The sequence below is a fragment of the Calliphora vicina genome, chromosome 5 (genome assembly GCF_958450345.1).
Source record: "Calliphora vicina chromosome 5, idCalVici1.1, whole genome shotgun sequence".
NCBI classification, from domain to species: domain Eukaryota; kingdom Metazoa; phylum Arthropoda; class Insecta; order Diptera; family Calliphoridae; genus Calliphora; species Calliphora vicina.
In genome coordinates this window covers 70,398,029-70,412,506 of record NC_088784.1, presented here as the reverse complement: position 1 = coordinate 70,412,506, position 14,478 = coordinate 70,398,029, and the positions used below count along the sequence as shown (strand labels likewise).

Sequence of the window (14,478 nt, the reverse complement as noted above, 5' to 3'; positions counted from 1 at the left end):
CAACGGAAGGACACACCCACCTTATGAGTTAGAGTTAATTCATAAAAACTGCCTCGATATGATGTCACGACGACCAGGCGTCAAAACTGATGTTTACGGTTTATTTATCAAATGTTGCTAAAACTAAAACATAAAATTAATCTATTTAATTAATAGAGTGATAAAAGATATTGACTTATCTTAAGCTTAAACACCAGGTATGTTTTATGAAAGTAAACAAGTTAATATGCTTCAATAAGTTAACACGAATTAAATAAACCATACGAAGTATAGTTTAACATATAAACCATTCCAATGAATTGTAATAAAATTGAAATAATTTTTAAAGCATTTAAGATTTATTCAAAGCCTTATCATTGTCATCCTATTTAAAATTCACATCCTTCCATTTGTTTATTATGAATAATAAATGAATTTGATTAGTTTATTTTCTTGTTTTTTTTTTTTGTAATAAATATTTTAAACATGTGGCATAAGCAATTAAAAACTTAACATACCATTGATTTTACAGTTGGTGGCACAAAAATCTTGTTTATTTTGATTAAATTTAAAACAAAATTTTATATTTGCATTTAAACAACTGTTTTAATGGTTGTCACTCAAAATCTAAAAAACTATAAATAACATTTTAGTTTAAAATATAAACTTAAATACTTGTATACTTACTAATATTATACAGATTTCTTACATTTACTTTACAAATCGAAATCTAGTTCAATTGAAAATTAAATATACAAATTGTTTAACACTTTATATTTCATTTAATTTTAATGGTGGCTATAATTACAACTACGAGGTGTCTTAGTTAAGACGTAAAATAATTTATTGAATTTTATTTTAAATGCTGTACATTTAAACATTACATTACACATTTAATAATAACTACAACTAAATAACAATTTTAATAATAAATAATTTATTTAAATGTAAGACTGCGATAATAAAAAAAAACACAACAGTTGCCATGAGTTTGATTAAATTTAAAATAATTGAATTACAATTAATATGGCTCAACTTAGTTAAAATAGAAGTTTCAGAATATGTATTTAGTGCAGGGATCTGATAAAGAAATTAACAATTCTGAAAAACAAATAGAATTTTCTGTAAAACAATTAGAAATTTCTAAAAAAAATGGAACATTTTGAATACAATTAGGAATTTCTGAAATGGAAATGGAAACTTCTGATATATAATTGGAATATTCTGAAAAACAATAAGAAAATTCTGAAATATAATTGGAAATTTCTGGAACTCAAATGGAAATTCCAGAAAATTTTGAAATTTAATTAGAAATACAATTGAAAATAGTGTTGTGTTAACCGTTATTGGGCTAGACCGTTTTAAAAAAGCTTTTTTTTAATTTTTGAAAATGTTTTTCAATATTTTTGTCACATACGAAAGGGATTGAATGAAAATATAAAGCTAATAAATGTTATTTTGATCCATGAAATTAGTCTGCAATTGTGGGTCACGTTTTACTTGAATTTAAGTTAATTTTTTCAAATACCTCCTCTGCTCCCGATGAAGATTAATAGTGAATCTGAATATTATTTTAGTGAGTCAAGTCATATCACCGTACGACACTCAATATTAGACACGAACCGGATGATATACGTCTGAGGCAATAAATTAAATGGAGAAAAACTGCGTTTTCAGTTTTTCATTTCGTGATCCTGTTTCCTTTTAAAAGGACTTCAAATTTTCAGAGGAGTACATTTTTAAAAAAATGTTTTAAAATACTTCATATCATCCTACTATGTCAAATTTGGAGTCAAATGATCAAGAAGAGTTGTGAACTATTTCGTATTATTTTTATTTTATCCTGTAAGGATCAAAAGATGTCAAAAATGTCCTTTCAAATTTTTATCCTTGAATATCCTTTTAGATTTCTAATATTTTTTTTTAAAAAAATATTAAGTTAAAGATCCAAATATTAAATACCAAAATTTCATCCTTCTATCTTAACTACTTAAGTGTTAAAAAATATTTTAAATTTGAATTATTTGATTTTTTATATTTTATTTTAATATTTCATTCGAAAAAAATATAACAAAATCCGTTGTGAAAAGCAACGAAGAAGACTTTTTAATAAACAAGTAAAATGGTATAGTCCGGCAAGCCCGGCCTTATGATACCCTACACCGGGTATATGATTATAAAGAGTTTTCTTTTGATATGAAACTTATTTGTGTTAAATCTTATTTGAATACACACATTTTCGATAGTGGGCCTTATATGGGAGCTATGACTAATTATGGACCAATCGTCACAAAATTTGGTGGGATGAATTGCGAATAAATGAAACATATTTGTGTTGAATTTTGTTTGGATACTGACATATTTCAGAGATTTATGTATATTAATGACATTTTCGAGAATGTTGCTTATATGGGAGCTATGGAATATTGTTGACCGATCGTCACGAAATTTGGTCGTGAGAGTTTGGCTTACATAAAACTTAATTGTGCTGAATTTGGTTTCAATATGTTTATAATTAAGATATTTATGAGAGTTTAACTATTTTCAAATAGGCCAATTGCATGGGGGCTAGGATAAATAATCGGCTGGTTCTAACCAAATTCAATAGCCTTTGTCCTTGGGGTAATATAAACCTGCGACCTGTAGTTTGATTACAAGGTTTACATGGATGGACGGACAGATGGACGGACATCGCTTAGTCGACTCAGAAAGTGATCCTGAGCAGATTGGTATACTTTTTTATATTTTAATTTGACCTTTATATATATAAAGGATGAAATTTTGACATTTAGTATAGAATATTTGGGTCTTTAACGCACTATTTTTTTAAAAGAAATTTATTGGCGATCTTAAAGGATAAGAGGGTGCTGTGGCTTAATTGGTTAGCGCGTTTGATCATTAAGCATGATATGGTATTTGTGGCCTGGGTTCGATTCCCAGCCGCTGCCAATCAACAACATCAGTTTATAATAATTATTAGTTTACTAATTACTAATATTTATCACATAATTAAACAAAGGTTGTTGGCTTGACTAATGAGGCATCTCACCACCACAGGCACTGCAACCTGCACTAATAACAAACATAACGCGCAAATTGCAGAGTTGTCAATTAAAAAGCTTTTCTTCTCCTTTCACCACCTTTTCTTCTACTCTCTATCCCCTTTCCAAAGAAAGTAACACAATTATATATAGGCATATTAATTGCCTGAGTGTTACTTCTCTTTTAAAAAAAAAAAAAAATTAAAGGATAAACATTTTAAAGGACATTTTTGACATCTTCTGATCCTTACAGGATAAAATAAAGATAATACAAAATATTTTACAACTCTTCTTGTTCTTTTACCATACAATTTCTCATTGTTGGAATAGCACGAGTATTTTTAAATATTTTTTGAAAAATGTACTTCTTTGAAACTTTGAAGTCCTTAAAAAAGGACACAGGATCACGAAATGAAAAACTGAAAACACAGTTTTTCTCCATTAAATTTATAGTTTCAGACGTATATCACCCGGTACGTGTCTAACGAATTTTTTCTCTATTTGTCGGATGGTGTATTGATTGGACACCTTTAAGAAAGGGGTCGAGGTTAGTAGTACCGAATCAGTGCCCTTTTCAACCGTAATAAGTCCCCACAGTTGTGCCCGTGAAGTGTTCATTAGAGCAATCGATCATCCGTAGTTATATTCAGTCCATATCGCCCTAAGGGCCTGATCAGAAACATGAAAGGAAAACTGTTTTAAATTTCTTTATAAAACACATTCTAAAATTATTTAAAAACTGAGTGCTTTTCATACAAAAATTTTTAAATTGTTTTCCTTTCGTGTTATTGAATCATGCCCTTAGACTATGTAGATCTTCTCGTTTGTGCATAATCGATCAATTTTCCGTATTAAGAGTTAAGTAATTTTCCTTACCAGAATAACCGGGTTTAGATACCTTGGTGACCCAGTATAGTCCAATTGTGGAATGTTTCGCCATCTCGTTAAGAGATTCCCCGCATTCCAGGATCAATGCCGTATAGACACACTCTGTTATATTTCAAGGCAGCTTGGCTATCGTTATAGATCAGAAAATCAACCCCATATATCAGATAATACCTTAACTAGTTCCCGGCCCTCTTATTGGCCGAAGCATCAGATTCCTTCCTGTGCAATATATAAGTCTCCGCCCTCTACCTTGACCTATAAGTGATGACATCAAATGGACTTATATGAGGGCAATGTATTATTACATTTTGTCCAGTCGATATCAACACTGAAAAATCTCTATAAAAGAAAGGTTTGGCATTGCAGTAATCAATATTGTCCGGGTTTTGCCCTAGTTTATCAGTAGAGTGATCAGTGGATTACCAAATAAAACAGAATTTTTAAATTTTAAACTAGTGGAGTACCACTTTGGATGAATACTACTGGAATATCAATTAAAACTAAGAAAATAAGGCGGCCCAAAATTCACGCTAGATTTGAATTTGTCACCATTTCTACAGTAAAGAGATGCCAAACCAACCCAAAAACAAGTAAGAGTGTTATATTCGACTGTGCCGAATCCCACCATCAATATGTGGGTATTTTTGTATTTATTGACAATAAAATATTTTTCAGATAGAGGAGTTATATAGGGGGCAGGGCCTATTATGGACCGATCCTCGGAAAAGTTGGTAGAAAGATTTAGGTTCATATAAAACATGTCAATGTCCAATTATTATAAGAAAATTATGAATGTTAAAGCCATTTTCAGAGGAGAACTTATTTACTCGCCATACTTTACTGTGCAATTTTAGAAAGCTTAGAACTAATTTGTGCTACATTTTATCAGTATTGCCGCATACTCAACATATTTATGACTGCCCAATCAGAATCCCGGGGAACATTTGTATGGGGGCTATGTGAAATCATGCAGCGATATTCCACATTTTCAATACCAAACAAACCTTATCAACAGAGAGACTTTGTTGAAAATTTCAGCCATCGAGTTCTTTTCGTTTGTGCCCTATCGTGTTTCCAACAGACAAAATATTGAAATAAGATCGAGATAAATCATTCCAATCGATGAAGCACATTTTTACCCTGATAACATACATTTGACGCATAAAATAAATGATGTTGATGTGAACGACATGTGGTTTCAACAGACCGCGAAACAATTCAATTAAAGCATGAGACATTTCCTGGTCGTAAACTCTCTCGTTTCGAAGTTAAGGATTGACTCCCTTGAATGTGAGATGTAACACATTTCACACATAACCCCTTTCTTTGAACTTTATAATTAAATAAAATAATAAAAAGTTAAAGACAAATCTGTGTTTTTATTTAATTCAAATCTAGAGTTAATTTCGAGACACTGTTTATGTCTGCCTATCTCATCGTTGGAGTCAAATCTCTTTCCTCCGAGTAATTTCTTCAGGTTTTAAAACAAGAATTAGTCATTCGATGCTAAATCCGGAGAATAGGACGGAAGAGCATAATTCATCGATTTTTGCCATGGAAACTGCACATGTTTACGTGATTGTGAGCAAACGCGGAAGCCATCTTGCGGAATGATTTCTCTTACCCAAGTGATCTTTCAAAATTGAAAGCACTGAGCCATGTTAGAAGCCTATGGCTTCCACAATCTCTCGCATTTTATATCTCGGATCGAACAACATATAGTGAATTTGTCAATTGTTTCGGATGTATAGAACTCAACGTTCAGAACGTTCGGCATCTACCGTGCTTGTACGGCCCCAACGAAATTCAGTAAATCACTTTTATACCATTGAAATTGATGGTGCAGAGTTCCCATAGCATTTATCAAGAGTGATGGTTTTTTCCACTAAAAATAATGATTAATGAGCAGACGAAATTCATTTTTTTCCAGTTTCTCCTCAAGCCATAATCATATAATCAAAATAATTGTAGTTCTCAAACAATGCGGGAGGGACGCAAATGAAATTTTCAGATGCACTTTTCGTGACGGAAAGTCCTAATATTTTTAATAATTTGTTAATGTAGCACCAACTATTTTCTTCATAAAAATCTCATTTAGTAAAAAAAATATTTTATATGTTTTTGGACAAATAGAGTACAACATCAAATCAGCTTTTATTGATTTAAAAAACCTTACGATGGTAAATTATATCCACTCCTTATATGGGAGGGAGCTGTGAGTAATTATAGACCGATCGCCATTAAATAAGATGACATGACTTCCGTATATTAAACTTAAGTATTTGTAGCTGAATTTGTGTAGATACCTATATAAATTAAACATTTATGACTGACAATGTCCAATTTCGGGAGGACATTTGTATGGGAGCTAAATGAAATAATGTACCGGTTTCAACCAATTTCAATAGGCTTCTTGCTTGTGGCGAAAAAACGTATGTATATACCAAATTTTATAATAATAACTTCAAAATTGCGAGCTGTATTATGAGCACAAGGTTTAAACGGACAACCACCCAGACGGAAGGACGGACGCCGTATAATCGACTCAGAAAGTTCTAATGTCCGTAATTTCAAAAAAATAGATATATTTACCTAAAAGGTAGCTTGATATTAATTTCAAAATAATATCAATGTGTAAAAATATCAAATATTTTTACTCGATAAGTAACTACTTATTTGTTGAAATTACAGACATAAGATCAGTATACTTTAAAGTGGGTGTTTTATTTTTGTGCGTTACAAACATCAGCATAAACGCATAATAACCTACCCACTGCTCAGATTGCGTTTTTTGAAAAGTTTAATCAAATATTTTTTGAAACTTCAGCGCTATTATAAAGCTGAAATATGCGCTCATTTTCTAATCATAAATGATACTTTTGTCGGGACTCGTCTAAATGAGACTTTTATGAGATCCTCTTCTGATCAATTTCCACTCCTTTTTGAATAATTTTTGAGTCGAACCACCTTTTAATCATTAATGGGAATCAGTTTTTAAGCATGCAACTTGGTAATCAGTTTTAGGTCATCAAATCTAGTCGAAAAATACTCAGCTGACTGGGTATGGTGGTGTAGGCTATAAATAGTACACTCAGGGAAAAACTGTAACTTACAAATAAGTACGCGTCATTTTAATTCAGTAATGTTCATTATAATAGATTATAATAAAAAAAAATTTATTGAAATACGATAAATCAATAATTTTCAATTTTAAATTAACATTTTTTCATATTGAAATAAACATTTTCAACATTACTAGACTTTCGTTAATGTTTCTTATTGATTCAATTTGTTTTTATTGATTTTAAGTTGTTTTTTCTCTGGGTGTAGTAATTGAACAATTTTTAAGATTATTTGCAAACAAATAAAAATTAAGATGGAGAACCTTTCCAAACGTGTTTAAAACAAATATATTTTTTTATTATGTCGTCTGGACAGAATTATCTATAAAATACATATTAAATCAATAAAATCCGACAACAGCTTCATAAGATACAAATATTTAAAGATATTTTTTCAATTTTTCCAAAAATTAAAATCGTGAATAAAATCGCGAATTTTTCGAAATTAACCCTTTGACGACCACGGGGACACCGGTGTCCCAACACAAAAATATTGCATAACTAAGTAACGAAAAAAAGAATGGGTGCCATTTTAATTAGTTCGTAAAAGTATCTCTTATTAATGTGTTTAGTTCAATACAAGTTCGGTTACAGCATTTATTTTTTAAAGTTGACATATTTTGAGAAGTATTAAAACAAAAGTTTATTCTTACTTAACATATATCCATATTTACTTGTATATGAGTTTTTATCTTCATATGATACAGTTAACCTATTCGCAGGTATGACCAAAAAAATAAAATATTTTTTTTAACGGCAGATTCAAAACTCCAATTTCAATTTTTTTAAAATTTTGTTTATCAAATTTCAGAATTTTTTGATCATCACATGGGGATTTATTTACAACATAATAGGGAATAAAAAAGTGAAGAAAGTATGTCAATACCTCAAATAGTTTTTCCGTACCTGCGATTTAAATTTTACAATTTTCGAGAAAAAAACTAATTTCTTGGCCATATTTTGGCGAATGAGCATAATTTCCTTACTGTTGTGATTTTTAAGTAAAACCAATTCCGAATATTATAGTCCAGGTCAATTTAAATATAGTCTGAATGTTTTATAAAAATCGGAAAACGCTAAGCCTTAAATCTTAAGGGTCAAAAGACAAATTTTTCAATATTTGTAATTTTTCATGGAAAGATAGCGAATTATTATATATTTTTGGGCCGATTTTGATGAAACTTATGAAAAATATAACATGAAGTCATACTAGACTAACAATAACAGCACAAAAATGGAAATTAACCTTTAAGAGCACTTGGGGTCCAAATAACACAGTCTTTATTAATGTTGCCTGCATTGATATGTAGTCAATAAACATGAGTATGTGGTTCGAAAATTTTGCACTTTACAATAAAAATTTCAGTAAAAGCCTAGTACTCTGTTCATATTTGCGAAAAATTATGGTTTTTTCATGCGAAAAATTTTACATGCTGTTTGACAGCTAGCTGTTGGTATTAATTTCGTGCGAAAGAAGTGCTGTGTATGTTATTTCGTGTGGAAAAATAAGGTTACCAGATTTATTTCACATGTTTTCCACAATAAAAATATAGTACTGCTTTTGCGAAATTATTTCGCATATATTTCATTCCAAATATTGTATATGTAGTTTGACAGCATTTTGCACGAAATTTTGAACAGAGTACCTAGCTAAATACGTTAAATTTTTTTTTGTTTTAATTTCAAAATATATTTTTTAACGCTAACAGATTCACGTTAAATATTCAAAATGATTACTTTAATCCAAATATTCTTATGGTCATGAAAGTGTTAAACAAAATATATAAAAATGGAAATGTTCAAATGACTCCAAGGAGTATGTGTTTAGAGAATATGATCAAAATCGGAAGACTAGTTTGAGATGTCTTAAGGAATTAGTGATAAAGCAAAATTGCTAAAATTAAAAATATTAGAATCCAAAATAGAGAATCTGATGTTTCCGCATACTCTAATTTATTTTATGTCAAATATTTTGCAATATTTTACTAAAATAAGAATTCAGATGGTGTTAAGTAGATTTGAATATAAATGTTTGCATAAACCTTTAAACTTCTGTCTAAAATAACACATTAGAATAGCATAAATTTTTCCACGATTTTCACTAATTGAAATTATGGTAATTTAAAACAAACTACATAAATACAATCGAATCAATGTCATATAAGAATTAGAAAGAAACCCAATCAAATTGCATTATAAACAAATGATTAAATGTCCTGCTTAATAAAAAGTGTTGAATATTGATTTGTCATTAATTTAAATAATTGTGCTACATTTTAATGGAGATTGAATGTTTTTTTTAGAAAAAAAAATAGCTTTCAATGAATTAATAATTGTTTAACTTCTTAGCATAACAAAGAACCATAAAAAAATGAACAGCTAGATTTCAGCACTTAAGCTTTTCATCATAGTTGTCAGATATTAATCTTATCAAATACAAAATACTCGTACCTGTCAGTTTCTAATGGATTTTATAGTATGTATTTGTATTTTATTATTTTGTTTAACTAAAAAGATTTTTCTTGTAACAATCCAATATTTATGTATCTTGATTTATAATGGAATTCATAAATATGTAAGTTTAGAAAAAAGAAAGATAAGAAGAAATTTACATTTACTTATAAATAGATCAATTGTAAGTAAGATAATAAAGTCTGTATAATTATTATATTAATATTCACCTTATTTTCATTATCCAAAGCAAAAATATCAAGAGCTTATTACGTTTATACCACATGTCTTGACAGTACTCGTGCGTCGTTTTCTCATATTATGCTGATCGACGACGACAATAATTTCGATTTTGACACTTGATAAAATTTCATTGAAATTTCAATTTATTTATTTTGAATTAAATAAACGGTTCGTTATATAAGTGGCGGGATTTATTGATTTATGGTTTACAATATTTTTTTTTTTTACTTTTTAATTCACTTGATAAATTTTGTTTTGATTCGGAGGTTTTTTTATTTATTTTTTGGCTTAACACGCACTTTTCGCTTATTCAAAAGATTTTTGTTACGTTTTTTTTATATATTTCTTTTTGTGTTATTATTTTTTCACACATTTATTTAACGTTTCATTAAGGCCTGCTCTGCATGGTGTTCCAAACGATTTTGTATTTTTCTTTATTTATTTTTATTTAATTTTTTTTTGGTTTGGTTTTTGTATTCGGGGCTTTGGATGCTGGTAATGAATTAAGTTGTTATGGAAATTATAACACACTGAGAACACACACTAGCACTCAGAGTCAAACTTTGGACACTTGACAACACTTTGATTTTAAGAGTCTCTTAAGAACACAATGCCTATTGGGAATTTGCATATATCACCATCATCATCATCATGATCGAGAACAGCAGCAAGAAACTTAGTCATGATTAAGATCATTCTTCATATGCGGCCACATTGCGATCATGATCATTATTCATCAGCTAAACGAGCTTGCTGGCGTTGAAAAGCATCTTTTAGCATCCTTTGACTGCAGCAACAATCAACAACACCTTCATTTTTCATTTACACTCAAAGTGTAGCTGGCTGGCCATTTGGCTAAACCACTGCTATGTATTCAAATATTCAATTCACCATGACCGAAGAAGAATGAATGACTGCTTGAATGCGATTGTGCCATCATTATTCAAAAATACATAAACGATCGTATAATAACGTTTGTTGCGCATGCGCAAATGCAATATTTAACACTTCTTTTTTTAATTCTTGGTGTGTTGCAAACTTTGTTTGTTGTTGCAGTTGCAAGTCAAGAGTTTTTTTGTTTCTGTTATCAATTGTGTTAAGGTTTTTGTAATATTTAAATGGGCCTCTTAATGCAAAATCAAAGTTGAAAACCGTGGCTTCTTTGATTGGCGGTAAATTGTCTCTTTAAGTTTTCTGCTGTCCCAGAGATGTTTTAGCTGGATGCTGGTTTATTATATTTTAAATAGCCCAGCAGGTGAAAACCACACTAAGCAACATTTTTATATATCTATTTTTTTTAATTTCTTTCCTCTTAATCCCCAATAATATTTAAATTATGATAATTTCCAACAAAACAAAATGTTTTTTTCTTAATTTTAATTTTTGTTCAAAAGATTAATCTCTTTAGGCTGACCGCGACCGTGGCTAATAATAGACACTTCTTAGTCAAGTTAATTTACATTTGAATGGAAACACAGCACAGCATCAGTCATGCACACTCTTAAGCCACGACAAAACGGTGTTAAATAATAACAATCGAAAAAAACACACCAACGAAAAACCCAAGTCAGCCAGATACAAAATATAATAATAACGAAAGACTATCAAAAAAATTAGAAAACGATTTACCAAAACATTCCACCGTATTACGTGCGTTTATGATTTTGTATTTAAGTTTTTGTGATCAAAGAAGATTTTTCTTCTCAACCGGTTAACGATCACACTAAACTAACCAAATCAGCCGGACGAGACTGACTAACAGCTTTCGTTTTCGGTCCAAACTATTAAACGTTTATAAGGGAAACTAAACAACAAAAAAACCAAACACACGGCTCGTTAAATTGGCCACGACTTAAGCCAACGAATAACAAATAAGAACTAAACTCGATCTGTGAAAAAGTGTTTAGAGCCATTGGGTTTTTAGACACCACAAAAAACACTGCATACTATGTTCGTTAACAACCGGCAACTCAAACCGGCCTGCAATCCAACATACAACTTGCAGCATGCATGAGCCATCAACATTCATTCACATTTCGACCAATAGTAACGGTTTATTGTCGGTATTAACAACAACAGGTAGGAAATTACGCATTTTTAGCAATTTAACATTTTACCCTCGCAACAAGTTCGATGGCTGGCATCTTGACATTCGAGCAATTAATTTATCTCTCATTCAAATTCAAATTTGCCACTTCTACTTCTTGAACACTAATAAATAAATTCATATTGATTTTGAATTGTTATAGAGTTATAAATTTCAAGCAATCTCCTTACCTTTCATCCCTGCCTAGATGTCGTTGTCATTGTAGTTTTGTAAATAATACTTATTAAAAATTATTTATTATTTTTTATTCTTAGTGACATTATAACTAATTGCGTTCATCAAACATTAATCAAACATTCAATCATCGTAGTCGTCGTCGTTGTATTGTTGCCAGTTACAAGTTAATTTTAATTAGTTAATAAATTCTAATTTAATAGTTGTTGTTTTTTTTTAAATATACCTCATATCATAAAAATATCACTACCTAATCGACCATCATTTGTTATTAATTTTATGGTCAATTGCATATTTCATTATATTTTATTGTTTTTTCCTACTCAGTTATTGTTTTTTTAGCAAATTTTCTAATGAATTCTTATGACTTTTAAAGTCTATCAATTATAAGTAAACCACTCCTTGATTTAGTAGCCTGATAAGTTTTATTTAGGGAACTAGGTTAGTAAATAATGTATGTTGCACTAGGGTGGCCCTTAATAAATGAAAGTTGGATTTTGGCCATCCTCACCCCCTAGTTTGGTGAACATTTGTAAAAAAAAATCATCCTAAAAATTTTAGTTAAATCGGTTTGAGTTAAGACGTGCCGCAAGCTCTCTGAAGTTTTGATATGCATCTACAAGGGGAAAAAATGCATTTTTTCAGTTTTTGTAAAAATTTTGAAATTAAAAAATTACTTTTGCAATTTAATTTAAAAGAATAGAAATGTGTACGTAATTGTCGTTCCAATGAGATATAAAAAACCGAAATTGTTCAAAAAATGTTAAAGTTATTAAAAATTCGCTAGGCCATTAACATGTCTCAGACAACTAGAACCATAAATGTAGGAACAAAATTAACATATTTTGATAAATATTAAAATAAAAGCTAATTTTTACTTAAAATATGTACATATTTACTTATATATGAGTTTTTATCTTTGTAGGATACCGTCAACCTATTCTCAGATATGGCCAAAAAAATAAAATTTTTTTAACGGCAGTTCCAAAACTCCATTTTCAAATTTTTAAAAATTTTGTTAAACAAATTTCAGAATTTTTTGATCATCTCATGGAGATTTATTGAGAATATAATAGGGAATAAAAATGTGAAAAAATTATGAATATATCTCTTATAGTTTTTCCTTACCTGCGATTTAAATTTTGACATTTTCGAGAAAAACCAATTATTTGTCAATTTTATGGCGAATGAAATCTATTTCCTTACTGTAATGAATTTTAAGTAAAACCAATTCAGACTATTATAGTCCAGATAATTCTAAATAAACTCTGAAAGTTTTACTAAAATTGGAAAACGTTAACCCTTAAATCGTCAAGTTCAAAAGTCAAAATTTTCAATATTTGGAATTTCTAATTTAAAGTTAGCGGAATGTTATTTATTTTTGGGTCGATTTTGATGAAACTTAAGAGAAATATAACATGAAGTCTAGTATTTATAATAATAGAACAAAAGTGGAAATTAACCCATAAATGACACTTGTGGTTAAAATAACCCCACTATTGAAATTGCCAAGGTTTTTTATGATTTTAAAAGTTTGTGCTCATTTTTACCCCAAGTGTCATTTATGGGTTAATGGCCATTTTTGTTCTATTATTACAAATACTGGACTTCATGTTATATTTCTCTTAAGTTTCATCAAAATCGACCCAAAAATAAATAACATTCCGCTATCTTTAAATTAGAAATTCCAAATATTGAAAAATTTGACCTTTGACTTTCACGATTTAAGGTTTAAAGTTTTCCAATTTTAATAAAATTTTCAAAGTCTATTTATAATTATTTGGGCTATAATATTCTGAATAGGTTTTACTTAAAATTCATAACAGAAAGGAAATAGAGCACATTCGCCAAAAAATGGCCATATAATTGGTTTTTCTCGAAAATTTCAAAATTTAAATCGCAGGTACGGAAAAACAATAGGAGATATTTTCATATTTTTATTCCCTATTATGTTCTCAATAAATTCCAATGAGATGATCAAAAAATTCTGAAAATTGTTTAAGAAAATTTTTAAAAATTTGAAAATGGAGTTTTGAAACTGCCGTTAAAATTTTTTTTATTTTTTTGGCCATATCTGCAAATAGGTTAACGGTATCCTACGAAGATAAAAACTCATATACAAGTAAATATGTACATATTTTAAGTAAAAATGAGCTTTTATTTTGATATTTATCAAAATATGTTAATTTTGTTCCTACTTTTCTGGTTCCAGTTGCCTGAGACACGTTAATGGCCTGGCGAATTTTTAATAACTTTAATGACAATTATTTTAAACTTAATTGCAAAAGTAATTTTTTAATGGCAAAATGTTTACAAAAACTGAAAAAAATGAATTTTTTCTCCTTGTAAATGCATTTCAAAACTTCAGAGGGCTTGCGGCACGTCTTATACCCAACCGATTTACCTAAAATTTGTTCAGGATAATTTTTTTACTAATGTTCACCAAACTAGGGGGTTAGAAGGGCCAAAATCC

General features: G+C 29.5%; 1 protein-coding gene across 1 annotated transcript in view; it reads right to left on the bottom strand.

Annotated features, from left to right (window-relative positions):
• Positions 1 to 11,562, bottom strand: part of Wnt2 (Wnt oncogene analog 2) — a 70,051-nt gene extending 58,489 nt beyond the window's left edge. The window contains exon 1 of the mRNA XM_065510620.1: positions 9,712 to 11,562. Coding sequence (XP_065366692.1) covers positions 9,712 to 9,767 — 56 coding nt within the window. The 5' untranslated portion in view covers positions 9,768 to 11,562. The remainder of the gene's footprint in view (positions 1 to 9,711) is intronic.
• Positions 11,563 to 14,478: the final 2,916 nt, after the last annotated feature.